This window comes from Girardinichthys multiradiatus, chromosome 7 (assembly GCF_021462225.1).
Source record: "Girardinichthys multiradiatus isolate DD_20200921_A chromosome 7, DD_fGirMul_XY1, whole genome shotgun sequence".
Taxonomy (NCBI): Eukaryota; Metazoa; Chordata; class Actinopteri; order Cyprinodontiformes; family Goodeidae; genus Girardinichthys; species Girardinichthys multiradiatus.
This window is the reverse complement of record NC_061800.1, coordinates 20,617,958-20,638,619: the sequence shown is the minus strand read 5'-3', so window position 1 is coordinate 20,638,619 and position 20,662 is coordinate 20,617,958. Positions and strand designations below refer to the sequence as shown.

The 20,662-nt window shown below is 39.0% G+C and overlaps 1 protein-coding gene across 1 annotated transcript; it reads right to left on the bottom strand.

Annotated features, from left to right (window-relative positions):
* Positions 1-3,832: 3,832 nt before the first annotated feature.
* slc9a2 (solute carrier family 9 member 2) lies at positions 3,833-20,248 on the bottom strand. Its single transcript, XM_047370684.1, has 13 exons — positions 19,782-20,248; positions 18,191-18,405; positions 17,871-18,119; positions 15,338-15,588; positions 15,023-15,240; positions 13,423-13,622; positions 11,227-11,316; positions 11,064-11,134; positions 8,694-8,861; positions 8,485-8,590; positions 6,032-6,148; positions 4,359-4,446; positions 3,833-4,053 (listed from the first exon to the last, which is right to left on the bottom strand). The coding sequence occupies exons 1-13, from the start codon at positions 20,044-20,046 to the stop codon at positions 3,833-3,835; spliced, it is 2,259 nt and encodes a 752-aa protein (XP_047226640.1). The 5' UTR covers positions 20,047-20,248.
* Between the last annotated feature and the right edge of the window lie 414 nt (positions 20,249-20,662).

Here is a 20,662-nt window from a genome sequence, read left to right as displayed (position 1 = left end):
CCCCATAGAGAATCTGTGGGATATTGTGAAGAGAACGTTGAGAGACTCAAGACCCAACACTCTGGATGAGCTAAAGGCCGCTATCGAAGCATCCTGGGCCTCCATAAGACCTCAGCAGTGCCACAGGCTGATTGCCTCCATGCCACGCCGCATTGAAGCAGTCATTTCTGCAAAAAGATTCCCGACCAAGTATTGAGTGCATAACTGTACATGATTATTTGAAGGTTGACGTTTTTTGTATTAAAAACACTTTTCTTTTATTGGTCGGATGAAATATGCTAATTTTGTGAGATAGAAAGTTTGGGTTTTCATGAGCTGTATGCCAAAATCATCCGTATTAAGACAATAAAAGACCTGAAATATTTCAGTTAGTGTGCAATGAATCTAAAATATATGAATATTAAATTTTCATCATTACATTATAGAAAATAATGAACTTTATCACAATATGCTAATTTTTTGAGAAGGACCTGTATTACGGTTTTTGATTTTGGATAAACAGTCTGAGACTGCGAGTACTAGATAGGAAATTTCAACTGTATTTAGGGCATTGCTTAAATGAATGAAAATTAGTAAAATACATTTGGGCATAATCCTTTAGATTTAAAGCAAATTCACGTTTTGCTTTTGTCTAGATAAAGTTACATTGTGAAATAATGATTTTAGTCTTAAATTAAGTCCATTTTGTGAAAGAAATGCAATCCAAGAGTCGATATCTTTTATTTAATTTTGGCCTCTTTTCCCCTCTGCATAGCTGTACCCCAGCTAAGGTCTGTGGGCCTCGTATGGATATCAATCTAGGTGGGTGCCAAATTGGTCTGAGCTTGCAATGGGCTCTTGGATGGGACTCATTGGGGTGAATAAATACACTTAATACAAGTAAAACTGCTGGGCAACACTACATACAGGTCCTTCTCAAAATATTAGCATATTGTGATAAAGTTCATTATTTTCCATAATGTAATGATGAAAATTTAACATTCATATATTTTAGATTCATTGCACACTAACTGAAATATTTCAGGTCTTTTATTGTCTTAATACGGATGATTTTGGCATACAGCTCATGAAAACCCAAAATTCCTATCTCACAAAATTAGCATATCATTAAAAGGGTCTCTAAACGAGCTATGAACCTAATCATCTGAATCAACGAGTTAACTCTAAACACCTGCAAAAGATTCCTGAGGCCTTTAAAACTCCCAGCCTGGTTCATCACTCAAAACCCCAATCATGGGTAAGACTGCCGACCTGACTGCTGTCCAGAAGGACACTATTGACACCCTCAAGCAAGAGGGTAAGACACAAAGACATTTCTGAACGAATAGGCTGTTCCCAGAGTGCTGTATCAAGGCTGTGGGAAGGAAAAAGTGTGGCAGAAAACGCTGCACAACGAGAAGAGGTGACCGCACCCTGAGGAAGATTGTGGTGAAGGGCCCATTCCAGACCTTGGGGGACCTGCGGAAGCAGTGGATTGAGTCTGGAGTAGAAACATCCAGAGCCACCGTGCACAGGCGTGTGCAGGAAATGGGCTACAGGTGCCGCATTCCCCAGGTCAAGCCACTTTTGAACCAGAAACAGCGGCAGAAGTGCCTGACCTGGGCTACAGAGAAGCAGCACTGGACTGTTGCTCAGTGGTCCAAAGTACTTTTTTCGGATGAAAGCAAATTCTGTATGTCATTCGGAAATCAAGGTGCCAGAGTCTGGAGGAAGACTGGGGAGAAGGAAATGCCAAAATGCCAGAAGTCCAGTGTCAAGTACCCACAGTCAGTGATGGTCTGGGGTGCCGTGTCAGCTGCTGGTGTTGATCCACTGTGTTTTATCAAGGGCAGGGTCAATGCAGCTAGCTATCAGGAGATTTTGAAGCACTTCATGCTTCCATCTGCTGAAAAGCTTTATGGGGATGAAGATTTCATTTTTCAGCACGACCTGGCACCTGCTCACAGTGCAGAAACCACTGGTAAATGGTTTACTGACCATGGTATCACTGTGCTCAATTGGCCTGCCAACTCTCCTGACCTGAACCCCATAGAGAATCTGTGGGATATTGTGAAGAGAACGTTGAGAGACTCAAGACCCAACACTCTGGATGAGCTAAAGGCCGCTATCGAAGCATCCTGGGCCTCCATAAGACCTCAGCAGTGCCACAGGTTGATTGCCTCCATGCCACGCCGCATTGAAGCAGTCATTTCTGCCAAAGGATTCCCGACCAAGTATTGAGTGCATAACTGTACATGATTATTTGAAGGTTGACATTTTTTGTATTAAAAACACTTTTCTTTTATTGGTCGGATGAAATATGCTAATTTTGTGAGATAGGAATTTTGGGTTTTCATGAGCTGTATGCCAAAATCATCCGTATTAAGACAATAAAAGACCTGAAATATTTCAGTTAGTGTGCAATGAATCTAAAATATATGAATGTTAAATTTTCATCATGACATTATGGAAAATAATGAACTTTATCACAATATGCTAATATTTTGAGAAGGACCTGTAGGTCTTAGCTCGATTTTGAGAAATCATGTAAACCTTTGGAACACAGGACTCACCCACAGCTCTCATGTTTAAATGTTGGCTGGGTAGTTTCCGGGCACAGGAAGAGTTTTTTTGTCAGAGACTTCACTATTTTTGTTCTTTTAAATGTGCAGCTTCTGTTTTAAGTAAAATAGTGTCTGAGTTTGTATTTTAATCGGGTCGTTGTTCAGTTATCTTCTAAGTTTTACACAGGGGTTTGTGTTCATAAAGGTTCATCACTGTGTTGAATGGATCAATGTTTTAGTATTCGCAGCACCTTATAAAGGTATTCATACCCCCTGAGCTTGATGTTTTTTTTCACATTTTAAACACAAATCTCAATGTGTTTTTCTTGGGATTTCATGTGGTAGATCAAAAAGAATTTGTGCATGATTGTGAATTGGAAGGAAAATGATATACGGTTTTCAAAATCTTCGCAATTAAAATGTTTAAGTTGCGGAACACATTTTCCGTGACAATCCTTTTTAGGACTAATGTTTGTTTCAATTACAGCTGTAGGTCTTTTTGAGGCTGTTTATACCACCTCTGAAAATCTATCAAAACCTCTCCATAACTTCATCCCTGACCTCTGTAGGTGTTTCTGATGCTGTTTTTTCAATGTTCTCTAACCAATATACATACATAGATATTGAGAACACATTAATTACAGGTGGACTCCGTTTACAAATTCTGAAGGCAACTGGGCTTCACCTAGGGGCTAAAAAAGTGTGAAAACATTTGGATTAATTTTCTTCAACTTCATAATTATGAGCTACTTTGTGTTGACCTGCCAAATAAAATCCTGATAAAATGCTCGGAATTTTGTAGTTAATACAAAAAGTGAACGTTTTCATTTACGTACTTTAGCGAACCACTGGATATCAATTTTAAAACTGATGAGTGACATAAACCTTGACCTTAAATCTTAATAGTGGAGTTTTTTCCAGATATTGTAAGAACTTAAATATCCTGGGTTATCCAAACATTTGTTATGATCTTTACTTATTTTCCAATCTAAAGTTGAACTAAAACAGTGATGTTCAAAGTCAGTCCTCAAGGGCCAGTATCCTGAATGAAATGATTTATTACCAGATAGTTCAGCTGCAGAGCTTTGTGTATGGAAGGTAGTTGGACCATTTCAATCAGCTGTGTTGGTGCAGAGACATCAAAAACTCTCAGGACTCTGGCCCTCGAGGACTGGAGCTGGACAACCATTTCCTAAAACAGTGATCAAATAAAATAATCTTATAATGTCCCATGGTTATCTTCCTTCCTCAAAATAATTAGATTCTCTAATTCAGTTTTATACCTCAAGTCACAACCACCCAGAAAAATGGAGCAGTGGGTCAATGGGCGTGCTACAGTCTTTGCTGCCACCCTCTCCCTCGCTTTCATTGAGAACATCAGTAGAGGGGACTTCTTTTAGAGTGCCCAGCCTGTGAAGAGGCATCATGGCACCAGACGAGGAGCGCTTGGGATGGCTGAATCGAGAGCGCCGGGTAGGATAGGCTACGTCCGACATGGTTTCGTGGTCATCTGAGATGGAAAGGAGGATAAACAAAAAGCAAATATAATAAAGCAGCAATCAAAGGAACAGGTACGTGTGACTCTTCTTACATTAAGTTTCAAAGTGTAAAACTGTATCCTTCTACTTCCACTTCACCTTTATATTCTTCTATTTGTTGGTCTCACAAAATTTTAATACACAGTTGGTGCTGATGTTACATTGTTACATAAAATGTATGAAAAGTTATCAAAGGGGTTATAAAGATTTGCCTACTTAATTTTATATCTAATGACAGATGAAACCTAGGTGTGGAGGGTTAGTTTGAGAAGCTTACCTGCATAACTCAGCCTAACAGAAGGATATTTAGACCCCAAATTCTGTGCAGCAGGAAGTGAGAAATATTTCTGTGACTTTGGAACCATCTGGGAATGGAAATACCAAATAAGAGACAATTATCCTGCCTGCAAGGGTTTGTATTTTAACCTTCACTGATCTACATCACATTTAGGTAAGTGTGAGAAGCTACATAGGTGCTCGAACCTGTTGAATCTCTACAGAAGTGATCTTAAACATGAGTGAACCATAAAAGACTAAATGAATGTTAAAAAAGAAACTCCTGTGAATTTGTAGAGGAAATCTATAGTTTTTACACATCTGTAAACAATTAAAATATTTAATCCTCAAATATACTTAAGTTCTCCAATTGATTCAGACATTATCAAAAAATTCAGATCTGCAAAATCTATTTCTAAAAGGGTCAAAATTGAAGCCTGACAAAAAATGTTGAGAATTTAAACGTTTGCCACGTGCAAACTCAGGATAAGGGATTGATGCAAGGCAATGAATTAATGCAATCTATTAAGCAACTCTTTACCAATGAATTGTACTTTATTATTAAATTATTATATCATTTATAATTGAATTTTACCAAAGTCAGTTAAGACAGCAACTATTGCTATGATGCCAACCAGAGAAGTTAACACATATATTTTTTAATCTACATACATAAAGTTTAATTTTTTTTAAAATGTATGGCCTATTAACAATACAATACCTTTACATTAAAGTAAGTTCCTAAATTTCCCCCTTGGGGATCAGTAAAGGAACAGGATGTTCCTCTACTGAAATTTAGGCATTACAGCAGAACAAACAAGTAAATTACAGATAAAAGTTATATAATACTATAAAAAAGACTGACAATAGCTCTATATGATACAACTTTAGACCTATAAATACTCTAAGGTGGCATAATTGGAAAATTATGAAAGCACAGAGTGTTGTCCTAACCTCAGCTTTCAGAACCACAACTTTGATGAGTCTGCTTTCTCAAAAACCATTGTCAGGCTTGGTACAATAAAGAAAAATTCACGACCAATGTTACCCTCTGTGGGAGGAGTCAACAATAAAGACCACTTCAAGAGAAAAAGCTGTAAACACTGCAGGATTTCATTTATATACACGGTTTAAGAATAATGAAAACACTGAAAAACTGACAGGGCTGCAGGGAAAAAAGAAAGTTCAAGGTGTTTATGACTAACTGAAGGTTTCTAAAAAGAAATTTTAAAAAGACTTTGGCCAATGTTCATCACATGAACCTTGAATTATACCATCTTCTGCCTGTCAACCAATTGTGAAATAACCTGAAGAAAAAACGAAACGGTTAAAAGGCAATTTTGGTTTTGTCAATACCTCTAAATAAGCAGAAATATCATAAATCACCGAACATTATCGATTCAAATTAGAAAATAACACATTGTATGATATTGGGAACATGTCTGGAAGTGGACTGAATAAAGTCACCTGATCAGTTAAGTTTTAATTATGCCTAGATTGTTTTCAGATATCATTAATTTTATTAGCTTTTCTTTACTTACTCCTAGTTGAGTCTCTGCTGATGTCATATGTATTTAAAAAAAATTGTGATATTTATATTGGTAAAACAAATGATTTTAAAAAAGGCACCCTTGTCTTTTTAAAGAATTACTGAAATCCTGAACTTGAGCTTACCGTTGACTGAAGGATGCCAGGACGGAGGCTTCGCCGGATGCTGGCGTGGCGTCTGATCAGGATCTCTCTTGGCTGGCTGTCATTGGGCAGAGCATGCTTACTCGTGAATGCCACCGTCTGAATACATAAACAAAGAAAAGGAAAAGACAATTTTACTCACATAGGTTAGGAATTTATGAAATTTCTTGTAAAACATTTGACCAAGTTTGGATACTGTGAACATTTGCAGAAATCATTATTACAACTTTATTGCCTGCATCATCCTCTGGAGATATCCAAACTTCTGATAAATAGGCCCTAAAGTGCTTTGAGGGGAGACAGCATTCTTTAAAGCTCAGATTACCAAAACTGACCACACCTGTCTGAGCAACAAGTAGGAAGTTTCTGTGTTTGTTTTTCAACCTGGAAAAAAATGATCATCCATGCTACAAAACTACTGTCTCCATCAGACATAAACAAAACAGTTAAACAGAAAAGCTCCTCTACTGTGATATATGGGCGCATCACTGAATCAAAATCACTTTTTTTAGTTTAGGGCTGGTCGATGTCATAACCCCACAGTGATATGATTTTGACAAAATTATGATGGTTTAGCACATAATGGACAGGATTTAGAAAGAAAGTAACAAAGACATAAGAAGACGGCAACGTACTGTACAACACAGTACTGTTAATATGTAAAATAAAGCATAATGCAAATGGACAAACTCCCCACCCAGCATAGCAGCACACATTTCCTGTTCGCCTGCACAACAAAGAGTCTTTTAAAGACTGATGTCATTGTCACTGGTGGAAAAGTACTGCCGGTGGCACGCTGCCGTTATGCAAAACAAAGCCCGGTTTCAGTGTTTTCATGGGACCTAACACACTTCTGAAAGTCTCTTAGGAGGTTCTACTGGAGTGAGTCAGATCTGGATAATTTTGTTGCCTACAGATAGATTCAGAAAATGTTCACTTGTTTTAAAAGGACATTTCTGCTCCACTCTGGCTGCATGGCTCAGTCAATTTAAGATGCTGTTTCTGTGAAAAATCCCCAGCTATTGAGCTGAATGTTTGATTGCTACAGATAAGCTTTACAGTATTTTATAAATCATAAAATACATATTAAAATGAATGGGGTGTCTTTTATAAACGATCAGATATGTAAAAGTATAGGACCTTCCCTCTAAAACAGAGTTAAGTTTAAGATAAAGCAACAGAAAACAAAACAGGAAAAGTACACAAAATTTAAAGCTGTATTTTATTAAGGAACCTGGTTTGGCTACTTTCCATCACTGATACAGACACGGGCACATTTCTTGGCAGTCCTGGCAATAAAACTGTCAAAGCTTTAAAACTGACTGTTTATGCCACTAGCATAGTATGTGTGCATGTTTTAAATCTAACATTTGTTGAATAGTTGAATAATTCATTTGGAAATAAACCCCACCTTAAGAAAGTAGAAAATATTGTGTGCTGAGTCACAATTAATGATATCAATAACAATTCCATAAGAATAAATGTACCTGAAGCATTTTTGCTATTTATACTTTACTTTGGTAAGTTTACCAGTCTCTAGGAACCTTTCATTAGTAATCTACCAGTTTGTTTCCCTGGGGTAAAAATATGACATGACACAGAGGCCCATTTCTTTTAATCCTTGGCCGCCTGGACGGGGACCCAAGTTTATCTCTACACTCCAGACAGTGTGAGCAGGATGGTAATGGAAGTCAAAATAATAAATTACATCGCCTAAGCTCACAGTTAGAGAAGCGTCCAAGTGTCCATCATTAACATCAGATGCCATCTACACGCAAACAAGTTGTTCGGCAGTGATGGCAAAAATACAAAAGCCTTCTCTGTCCTACTATTGCAAATGTAAACATGAAGAGTTGGCTAAAGTCCGTTGGGTCTTTAACAGGAACTCTGTGCTCTGGTCAGATAAGAGCTTTTTGAAAGCAAAAACTCCCAGTTTGTTTGGTGTAAAACAAAGGATGAACCTGTGGGTTCTTCCAGCAAGATTTTTAATCAAATCAACACAAAAATGCATCTCCAGACATTAAATCAAACTCATTCCATGGCTAGAGTAAAAACAAAACAGAAACTCTGCGGAACGAACTGAAGGACAGGAGAATAGCAAAGAGGACAGGTCAAAGATCTCTTTCTCTGTATGACCTTGTAAAATATTACAGGAGAAGAACATGTGCTGTCTTATTTAAAAAAAAAAAAAACGGGGTTGGAACAAAGTGTTAATTGCAAGAGTTCAGCGTTTCCAGCAATTGACAAAAAACCTATTTCGTAACAGGTTAAGCTTTCCAAGTGTTAGGTTTTCAATTTTTCTGTATGACATTATAGTTGTGCATTAAAAGCTAAATGTATGTGATTTTTATTGTGTTTTTACATTACAAGGGTTGCCTGTCCCTGCTTGAGTCAAATAAATAACAGTCACCAAATCTAATTAGTGTTCATCTTACCCGCTGCCTGATCTTGTACATGTTCTTGGACAGGATGTTGTGCATGTTTTTAAGGTCCTCGGCCATGTATATCTTCTTTGGTTTAGGAGATTCCTTCTTCTCGTCCCTTAATACCAAAAAGACATGTTAAAAAAACAAACAGGTACTACTAAGGCTCCTGTTGATCTGTCAATAATGAGGCTGTGTGGTTCATGATTGAGGTTTCATACTGGAGGGAGACGAGGGACGGAGCAGCACTGATGTCCCCAGGCACCGTGTCCAGGATCTCCATGGCATTCTGCAGCTCCAGCTTCTTGTACAACGCGACAATACTGGACTCGGCCCTGCGGTCTCGGATAAAGATCCGGCGTAGTATTCGGTTGTTAAACTTCATGAACCTAAAATTAGATATAGGAGCCCAATGTGAATTTTGTGTTTTTATGAAACAAGTTTTCTGTCCTCAGAGCGATGCATGAACACATGCTGAATTTGAACTGGACAAAAAAAGAACATGTAATTTGAGTAAACTTGAAAAGAAAACACATGCTGACCTTCATTCTTGAATTTTAAACAATGAGTGTCATCAAAGACAAAACAAGGATATTAGTAGACTTAGTTTGTATCTTTTTAGACAGACATATCAACCGGTTTGTGGCACTACATTCTAATTCATTTGTATTCAAATCAGTAAGACCACATTCATTCTCACAGCTTTTCATAGGGTTTACCTAGATTAAGGTTTGAAGAGAGCTCTTGTTTTTTATGAAGTGACACATCTGAGCTTTGTAGTTCTTCTGAAAGTTGCTCTCGCTTGACATTTTCTTGAAGTAGAACATGATTGTGATTTAGTAGCAAAATTAAACGTGATTTTTTTCACACAAATATCTTACATTTGTGACACTCTTTTCTAGTCAGGCGTTCTAATTCAACACTTTGTAAAACAAACACTCATTGCCATTAGAGCTACAAGTGTTTTGGGGTTTGTCGCTGCCAGATTTGCACATGTGGACTGTGGTTTTGCCAGTTCTTTGCAAAACACCTCAATCTCAGTCAGGCATGATGGACAGCATCTCTACACAACTGTTTTTAAGCCCCGACACAAATTCTCAGTTAGATTTATATCTGGGCTTTGACTGGACCATTCGAACACATGAATATGCTTCAACATATACTATTCCATTGTATCTTTGGAATGGTATAGTCAATGCCATCCAGCTTGAGGATTAACTTCAGCCCCAGTCTGAAGTAGTTTGCAGCATCAGAGGTTTTCTTCCAGCACCATTCATCTCTTATCAACTCGTACCTGCTTCCCAGTCCCTGCAGAAGAAATTATCACAGCATGATGCTGCCACTACTGTGTTTCACCGTGTGGAGGGTGTGTTCAGAATGATGTCCAACGTTAGTTTTCCACCATAGATAGGATTTGAATGCTGACTAAAGTTCAATTTTGGTCTCATCTCACCAGAACACCTTTGTCCAAATGTTTTTGTTTCTCCTGCAAACTGCAAAAACAGAACTAATAGTTGTTTTTCTCCCCATCTTGCCATGCTTACATAAAGGCCAGATTTGTGGAGTGCACCACTAAAAGTCAACACATTCCTCCACATGAGCCGTTGTTCTCTACAGCGGGTCTCTCTTTTCTCCTACGTATGAACCTGTATGCAATTCAGACAGTTGTTTGTCTTGTATGTCACCATGTGTTGGACTGGCAACCTGTCTAGCATGTACCACGCCTCTAAGCCCAATGAATGCTAGAGACAGGCACCAGCCTCCCGGCCTCACAACCCTGCAAGAATAGGCAGGTAAATAAAATTGAAGGATGGATGTTTCAGCATAAATAGACTCTGGGGGTTAGAATTATTTTTAAGTCAATGTATCATGTTATATTTTCAAACACCCTTATGTCAAACACTCTTTGTAAGTTTAAGAACAGTATTATACTCTAGCTAGAGTAAACCGGGTCCTGTAGGGGTAATCTAAGAGGTCCTCATAGCTCAGGCTAAACTTGTTGGGCCAAAGCAAACATACAACCTGACTGATCTAAATGTAACAGACATGTTCATAGCATGTTTTGACTGGTTAAATCTAATCTGCATTTAGAGACTTGAGAAACCCGTCTCACGAGGTAGGCTAGGAGAAGGTCTGCAAAGCCAAGATGAAGAGCATGAAAGGGGGAATAAAGGGAAAAGGAAGATGAACTGAGGAGCATATATAAAAAGATAACTATTGTTAGAGTATACATGTAGTGACAACTTGCAATGCTTAATGATCACCTTTATTATAAAAAGAGAGGAACTAAGGTAGTAATATTCCCAAATATAAGGAATATAGCAAAAATTTCAGCTGACTGCTGAAACTGAACATGACACCAACATCTGATCAACTGTAAACATTTCCTCACATTTGCAACATGAACACAAACTGCAAAACATCCTCTAAAATATAATCTTCCTCAAAGTCTTTTGCAGCAGTTTCTCTTTTGTGTTGTTAGTTTGAAACATTAAGCAATGCCAGATCTTCAACACACAAGGAGTCTTGGCAAAGCTTGATAAACAACAATTTAAGCAGGATTAGAGGACGAGAGTTGTAAAAATACTCACTTGTCCTTCCAGTAGAAATGACTCCACTGTCCACAGAGATCTTCTATTCCTTCCATTGTGTGCTCCATGAGCTGAAAGTAAAGAAAGAGAGCGTGTCTGAGCATTCCTTGTGAGCGCCCACACACACACACTGTCCATGATGTGAATTAAGCCAGTGTCATACCCTGCTGTGAATCTCTACATTGATGGTGTCCACGTTGCGGTTGGTTCTGCGAACATTGATGAACTCAATCAGAGGTTGGATACTGATTCCCTGCAGAGAGAAAGGCAAAGCATATGATTTTTTATATTTGAATTGAAAGGCAGAGTTTTGAATGCAATGTAAACATATATTTGGTTAGATCAAGGCCTGACTAACAATCTTGTTAATATGTTCCTGTGGTTTAAAGTGCTTTTAAAAGATATACCAGAGAAAGCTTTAGCTGTGTAAAATATCTGTTTATTGTATAATTTTGAGCAACTCTATGCATCAAAATCAAAATAACAAACGGGATTATATTTCTAATAAAATTGTATGTTATTATGGCAGCAAGAGAAATATAAATAATAAATAAATAAATAAATAGTTTTCTATAATTTTACTATGTAAAACGTTTTTGTTTAAAAGGTTCCTCTAAATGGCTTGATATTTAACTCAGTGTTGTACATTGAGAATCCAATGTCATTAAATCCAAACCTCACAACATTTCTGAAAAGTTCAAATATCACAGCCAGTAGTTCATAAATACATAACAGAACTGGCCTCTAACCTTACCAATGAATGTTAGAAAGGCAAATTACAGGGGTTGGACAATGAAACTGAAGCACCTGGTTTTAGACCACAATAATTTATTAGTATGGTGTAGGGCCTCCTTTTGTGGCCAATACAGCGTCAATTCGTCTTGGGAATGACATATACAAGTCCTGCACAGTGGTCAGAGGGATTTTAAGCCATTCTTCTTGCAGGATAGTGGCCAGGTCACTACGTGATACTGGTGGAGGAAAATGTTTCCTGACTCGCTCCTCCAAAACACCCCAAAGTGGCTCAATAATATTTAGATCTGGTGACTGTGCAGGCCATGGGAGATGTTCAACTTCACTTTCATGTTCATCAAACCAATCTTTCACCAGTCTTGCTGTGTGTATTGGTGCATTGTCATCCTGATACACGGCACCACCTTCAGGATACAATGTTTGAACCATTGGATGCACATGGTCCTCAAGAATGGTTCGGTAGTCCTTGCCAGTGACGCGCCCATCTAGCACAAGTATTGGGCCAAGGGAATGCCATGATATGGCAGCCCAAACCATCACTGATCCACCCCCATGCTTCACTCTGGGCATGCAACAGTCTGGGTGTTACGCTTCTTTGGGTCTTCTCCACACCGTAACTCTCCCAGATGTGGGGAAAACAGTAAAGGTGGACTCATCAGAGAACAATACATGTTTCACATTGTCCACAGCCCAAGATTTGCGCTCCTTGCACCATTGAAACCAACGTTTGGCATTGGCATGAGTGACCAAAGGTTTGGCTATAGCAGCCCGGCCGTGTATATTGACCCTGTGGAGCTCCCGACGGACAGTTCTGGTGGAAACAGGAGAGTTGAGGAGCACATTTAATTCTGCCGTGATTTGGGCAGCCGTGGTTTTATGTTTTTTGGATACAATCCGGGTTAGCACCCAAACATCCCTTTCAGACAACTTCCTCTTGCGTCCACAGTTAATCCTGTTGGATGTGGTTCATCCTTCTTGGTGGTATGCTGACATTACCCTGGATACCGTGGCTCTTGATACATCACAAAGACTTGCTGTCTTGGTCACAGATGCGCCAGCAAGACGTGCACCAACAATTTGTCCTCTTTTGAACTCTGTTATGTCACCCATAATGATGTTTTGAGCAAAACTGTGCTCTTACCCTGCTAATTGAACCTTCACACTTTGCTCTTACTGGTGCAATGTGCAATCAATGAAGACTGGCTACCAGGCTGGTCCAATTTAGCCATGAAACCTCCCACACTAAAATGACAGGTGTTTCAGTTTCATTGTCCAACCCCTGTATGTCTTAAAAGCTGTTAGAGTTAATCACAGTCAGTCAAAATTAAACTAATTATTTATTTAATTCATGTATTTTGTGTTATTTTTTCTTTTATCTACTCCTTTCTATTATTTTATTGATCTTGCTATGCAGCACTTTGGTGCAACTTGTTTATTGTAAAGCGCTATATAAATAAATTATCTCATGACTCACCAACTAACTCAATTCTCAGATGTAATTATGATTTGCAAAACTTTTTAACAACCAAACTATCAAACATCAACCACTACAGACAGTACAGTTTTATCCACAGACTTGCTCCTAAAACTGAACTCAAACTCTTACCTGAAGAAACACGGTGAAGAGGATGACTGCGATGGTGGCAGTGACAAACAGCTGCTTTCGGCCGATGTGGTCAGGTAGCGTAAAGGCCAGAGCAAATGAAACTGCACCTCGCAGTCCTCCGTAGGCCAAACCAAACTGATCTTTCATGTTGAAGGGGATGGTTCGGAAAGGGTTGATGATCTGAGTCAACAACAAAACACCTAGGAGAGGAGGGATAAAAAAATATGACATGCTGCTGATGTAAGCAAAAATAAAGGTTTATGTTATGGCAATTTTAATCAAGTCAATACAATGTGCATGAATACAGTGTTTTAGTTCATTGAAGGACCCTTTCTAGCCTCCATATGGATAAGATTGAAACTTGAAAAGGAAACCTTTAGCCTCATGTTTGTTCTTGAAACAAAAAAGAAAAGAATTAGCAAGAACCTTTAAGTAAACACATCAGAACAGCTGTCTGTAAATATATAGCTAGATGTCCATTGTTAGTAGCTAATAGCCAGCTAAAATTGCTGTTTATGCACAAAGTCACCTGCAGTGAGAAGGAAAGGTGATGGAAGGTGCCTGAATGTAGAGTACAACTAATGGCCACCAAGGTTTGACTCCTGATCTCCAAAATCTGGCTACTGTTGACCCCTTTCTCACAAGCCCTACTGGTACCACTTACCAAGGTAGATTAACTCTATCAGTGTGGCTTACAAAATATTTTCAGAAGTCTTCAAACTCAAAAAAACTTAACTACGACTTACAGTAAGTCTTTCAAACTTTTTCAAGAAGACCAAAACAGATGCAGCACAATGAAATCGTCGTTAGAAAACAATCCAAAACCAACAGCTGACATCATAATGACTTCACTCATCATTAACAGAAAAACATTTCACTTTTTAGGATTATGAGGCTAGTGTCATACAAACCACATTTCTCAAGTTTTTTTATTTTAAGGAATCTGTCATCTTTTTCAAATGTACAACAGTGAAGTCTACAGTCTTACACTTCAGACCAGCTCTATTTAGTTGAATTTAACTACAAGTTAATGGAACCAAAAACTGATCAGATTAAATCCAGCAATGGGTACATGATTATATTGTAAGATGGTGGAGCGAATTTGGAAAAATACAGGGTGTCCACACCCACAACCCTCCACCCCACTCCCACTTGTGCCGGCTACCACAGCCCTCCCATCCCCACTGGCATGCTGAGTTACTTACAGCCTACACCTGCAACACAGTGAAACGCTTTCTACTGTATTTTATCAGATTTTAAAAGCTGGTTAATGTTCAGTTCATTTTACCTTCCTTGTCCATTGTTTTAAATTGTCCAACTGAGGAAATGACGTAAGAAGACGCAAGTTTTATGCTGTGAAGTAGATCGAACCAACTCCCAGGTGAAAAAGGGTGGGACTTAAATTAAGCAATTATTTCTAATATTTATCTTTGCTAGCTAGTTTCAAAAATGGACAATGGGAATAAACACAGACTACAAATTTCAAACACTAGTCAGACTTTAATGTAAATTTTAAATGTGTCACTAATCCTGCAATTTCACAGATTCCAAGTCAGAGTCTGAGCAACATGATTCAAACACTCCCTTCCCCTCTGCCTACCCAGACCTCTCCATAGAAAGGCAAACAACAGCGTGAACAGGATGTAGCCCCAGTTCCACTCATGCTCGGTCGTTATGGTGACGACGCCCAGGAAGAAGAAGATAAGGGTCTCCGAGATAGAGCCGAGCATTTTGACCACATGCCGGATGGTCGTGCAAGAACGCTGGGAAACATTCTCTTCGACGTAGTTCTTCATAGTGAGGGCACAGCAAACAATGCTGTATGAACAAACAATTATAATTATTTCATACGTTGTGGCTTAAACAGTTTATACTTCAAACATTTTCATATTTAAACATTTTTAAAAACACTCACGCCATGATGGATGAGATGGCAAAGAGCTCGGCCACCAGATACGCCAGATAGCTGTACATGAAGATGAAGAGGGGCTCAATTTCTCTGACCTTGGAGGTGAATCTTGTTGTGAAGGCGGCCACAAAACCGAAAAGGATGCCAAAACCCATCCCCCCAAGGCCGACCACAAAGAACCTCGACACTCCCAAGAACACGTCCACCGGGTCCACCACTGGCATTTCTGCCACAAAGCTGAACATGCTGTACAGCACCTGAAAACAGGCGCGCACATGTCCTTTACATGCAAATATGAGAGCTCTCAGAGACATTGGGTATGGTTATAACATGTGAAGGTTACATTGTAGAGATCTCATTCAACCAAGACTCTTGAATGGATCATAAAAAAATAAGCAAGATACAAATGATTTGTAACCACTGTGAGAACACTGGGATTAGCTGCCAATGATGCAGAAGTTGCCATCTGCTTCCTCTTAGTCCTAAACGTAAGAGCTATTTCAGATTTTCTTTAAGCTCAACATCTAAAATACTAAGTCTGGTCAAACAGAACAGGGAAATATTGTGCTTTTGAAAACACGAAAAGGGAGCATTTTCAATACTTTTTTGGCATCGGGACCATCTTGGAATTAAACAGTCATAAGAACCACAATACATTCCCTTGCAAAAGTATTCAGCCGTTCCGAAGCTGTGGTATTAAATGGATTTAACAAATACTGAATTCCATGTGTCTCGAAAGTCGGAGTTTGGTTCTGGAAACTATGTCACACCTGAGTAGAATGTGGTCTAGCTGCAAGTCAGAAAAACTGTCTAATTTACAAATAACTTTGGTGTGAACCACTATTAGCAACACAAGAAGATCATCAAACATGTTCACAAATAGAGGTTGCACAGCACTACATGTGACCCTGGTTTATTCACATGCGAACTGTCAGAAATGCTAACGAGTAGTTTATGCCTGCAACTCATCTATATTTTCTTTATACATCAGTCATACTAGATACTAAACTTTGGACATTTCGGCAACCTCCAACTTTCCAATTAAAATTTCCGACTTAATGTGGCCATCTTGTAAATCTGACTGGAAACTCGAAATTTCCACTTTACAAAAGAGAATGAACCATATATGTACGAGCTCCCATCTAACCCTTTACAACTACTAAAATTACAACACTCAGCCTTGTTTTTATCAAGTTTAGTTTCCTGCATATCCACATATTGCCATTTGGGACATTTCTTTTTTTTTTATCCCAGAGATCTAAATATTATTTAAGATAATTTCAAATCTTTGTGAAAGGCTTTAACAGGATGGTAAGCACCTCTGACAAATACTAATAAATAAATAAATACATTTCATGTAGAACTGTTGGCTTGAGTTCATAAATAATCTTTTTCGTCTAACATTATCATCAAAGAAAAAAAGACATGTCAGCAGGTCTTGCTGATATTTTAAAACACACTCCTAACTCATCAGCTTCTAAAGAGGACGTCTTTCTCATCCTATCTCTGAGTGAGTATTAACCGCAGTGCTCTTAGTCGTCTTTTTAGATTCACATATCAGTTTCCGTAACACAATAAGCAAAACATTTTTAGCCAAAAGGAGAACCTCAAAACAAAATTACCCTGTTGTTAAAGGTGGGGTCCAACTAGGTGGGAACATACAGGTCCTGAGAGAATTTCATCTGTTGCACCGCTGCTGCTTTTTTTTTTAGCTTATAAACATTTTGTCAAGTTTACATCCTGTAACGTCTGCTGTGTCCGGGCCTCTCCAGGGCTTCCATAATAACCCTGTGTAAAGTTTGTTCTCCATTTTACATACTACTGTGTACTATACAAAACTAACTCAGTGCAAACAGAACTGGTTTACAGAGCTGGGTAGGTCACATGTGTGACTCCTACCATGACACCAACTGCAGATGCAACTGTGACCTCAGAAACAGGTTTGGCAGCATGTGAGCAAACAGGCTCTGAATGCAACATTCATGGCTCTGTAACCGTACACATTCGTTCCAATTCTCCATCATCATTTTGCTTTTTTCCCACATTTATCTGTCCAGTTATTGTGCCTGTGGGTGAATGTTTCTCCCACGCACATTATGTTGTCATGCATGCATCCTAACCCAAAAAGTAAAATGAATGAAGGAAGTCTTAAAATAAAGATGAAACCTGAGTTAAACCTTTTGAATGCAGAAGAATAGAAAAACTTGCTCAAAGCACAATAGTAGATTTGTTGTTCCATGTGCTTAAAGGGTTTTAAATGCCAGGAGGGTAAAGGGGTGACAATAATTAATTAAATTAAAACCTCTGAAATAATATAAAGAAATAAATGTTCCTGAAGGACTAAGATGTTTTAAAATAGACTTAATCTATTCGGAGACTAGCTGGGCTGCAAAGCATCATTTTGCTGTGTTTTTGTGAAGACTAATGCCACTCCACGAATGCACATTGTGTTTTTTTAACAAATACTGACCCAGAACAATCCGCATAAGGGCAGCAAGTTTCAACTTTAACAGTAAAGACCTCATGCGTTCCCACCCACCACAGTGATGGCATCGTTGAAGAGGCATTCTCCAAAAATCGCAATGTAGAGCTGCTCGTTCACAGAAGCCTGCTCAAACACGTTGAGAACCGCCACGGGGTCCACGGCCGAGATGATAGCTGCAAACAACAGGTTCTCCTGGAGGTTGATGTCCTGCACGTCGAACGCTTCGATCTGGCATATGGCGAACAGGGACATGCCGATGCCGATGCTGTTCCACAGGGTTCCCACCACTGCAAACCACAACACCTGCACACAGAAGGAAGAAAATATGTCATTGCATGCATATCAGTGCAGAAAGGAGATGAGTTGTTACTCACTGTGCCAATGTTCTCAAAGAAAGGCCTGGCGGGCATGAAGTAGCCCGAGTCAAGGACGATAGGGGGGAGCATGTAAAGGAAGAAGACATTGCTGGTGAGAACAGCTGGGGGCTCCTCTTTGACTGAGTGCATAATGCCTCCAACAATCAGACCGATGGTTATTAGAAGACATGACTCTGGCACCCAGATGGTTATCTTGTGGTACACATGAAAGCCTGAAAAATGAGGAGGAGGATGTGAGTTTGGTGTAAAAAAGTGGAGTGCTTTCTGCATACAGGTGCATCTTAATAGGTTAAAAAAATCATTGAAAAGTTTGTTTCAGTAAATCAAATAAAAAATGTGAAGCTCCTATATTATATAGCTTCATGATATAGTTCAGATGTTTATTTCTGTTAATTTGGATCATTGTGGATTACAGTTACTGAAAGCACCGAGTTAGTTTTCTCAGAAAATGAGAATAATAAGAACAGTTAAGGAAAATTATTATTTATACAGAAATGTATTGCTATGATCTACACAACCATTGGCTGCTGACTTGACAGCTGTACCAGACGGTCACTGAAACACTTTACTAGGAGGTTAGGTCACAAAAGATATTTGCTAAAAAGTCTGCCTTTTCATAGAGTGCTGTATATAAGCATATTAATGGAAGAGTAAGTGGAAGGAAAAAGTGTGGTAAATAAACTTGCATAAGCAACAGATTCCCGCAGCCTTCAGAGGATTATAAAAAGCACATTCAGGTGTTTTGTGAAAGAGTCATAAGGTGGTCCAGGACTGGACTGGTGCTTAGTGGTCCATAGCCCCTTTTTTCAGAAAAATCAATGTCCCAGACCCTGAGGATGACTGGAGTGTCGCCTAATCCACGTTTTTTGAAGTCTAGTGTGAAGTTTCCACAGTTGGTGATGATTTGGTAAGCCATGTCTTCATGCTTCATTTCATGCTTCCCTCTACTGACAAGCTTTATGAAGTGGCCAATTTCATTACCCGGCAGGGCTTAGACCTGGTCTACACTGCCAAAAGTACCTGCTTTACCAGTGGTACCAATGTGACAGACTTGCCAGCAAACTGGCCTGACCTGAAACCCATGGGGAATCTATAAAATATTATCAAGAGGAAGATGAGAGACTGACCCAACAATGCAGACGATATGAAGGCCACTATTAAATTAACCTGGGCTTCTTTAACACCTCAGCAGAGCCTCAGACGGATCACCTCAATGCCACCACACTGATGTAATAATTCATGGGAAAAGTGTCCCACCGAAGTAATGAATGCGTATGCTGCACAAGTACATACAGCAGATATACTTTTCAGCAGGTTGATATTTTAGTATTACAAATATTATTGGTCTTGTGTAATATTCTAACTTCCTAGGTATGCAATATTTTCTTGATCTATAAGCCACAATCATCAAAATTAACAGCAATAAACCTTTTAAACAAACCCCTTTGTTTTTTAAGAACATACATGGATGAATTTCACCATTTTTTTCTCTAAATTACTTAAACAAGTTTATATTTTGATTCAAATTTCTTATGCAGGTTATATTTGACCTCTGATGATCTCACCTTGTCTATATTAAACTACTCACCTATTTTTGCGAACGAAGCCAGCAGCATCCATAAAGTGATCTCAAACGGGATCTGTATTCTGGGATAGTCCATAGTGAACACAGGTAAATTAGACTTTTCATCTTCTGGATAAACCTGGGGTCCATTATCAGGCTTAACAGGGGACAAAATCGTGACCCCTTCACCTGGTTTAGGTGGAGCTTCTCCACTGGAGCCATAAGGAAGACTTAAAAATGCGCAGATAATAAGCACCGAGAGTGCTCGTTTGGTGTAGATATGATTCATGGTGCGCAAAAGACGCAGTTCTTATGCTCCAGTATGAATACCTAGGAGGTTGAAACACAATCATTCCATCGTTAGTTCCCAAAAAATGCTAGAAAGGTTTAATGAAAACGAACTTTAAGTTTCTCTAGTTGAGAGTAATTAAGATTGCAGCATACTGTGAGGGAAACCTCTTCAGATAATCCAGCAACAGTGACGAAGAAACAAGGAGATGAGCGTGGTTGAATCTCATTCACCCTGCTGGGTTGCACGCCTGCGATTCACCTGAGTCAATGAGTTCCGCTCTGATCGGGTGTTACCTGAAGGTGTCACCTGCTGTGTTTTTGCGCCATAGTAAGCAGTTTCGTTGTATACAGGCATTCATCGAGGTCGCAGCCTCCACAAGAAAAATCAAACAGCTACTGCGGTGCTTTAACTCCAGAGACTGAACAAGAAATGTGTGAGCGATTCGAGCTTATTCCGACTGATATGGAAATGTTTGATTGCTGGTAAGTAAATAAATAAAAAAAGATTACGAAATAAAAACCAAACTATGTCAGTTTCTCTCCATTTACTGTATCAAAGCGCTCAGTGGGTTCACAGAAAGACTGGAAGCTACTAGCCAGACTTTTTGGTGAAA

Coding starts and splice junctions, on each gene's coding strand:
- slc9a2 (XM_047370684.1), bottom strand. CDS start 20,046: ATGAATCATATCTACACCAAACGAGCACTCTCGGTGCTTATTATCTGC. Junction 18,406..19,781: donor GGCTTCGTTCGCAAAAATAG/GTGAGTAGTTTA, acceptor CTCATTTTTCAG/GCTTTCATGTGTACCACAAG. Junction 15,241..15,337: donor GCCATCTCATCCATCATGGC/GTGAGTGTTTTT, acceptor TTGTTCATACAG/CATTGTTTGCTGTGCCCTCA.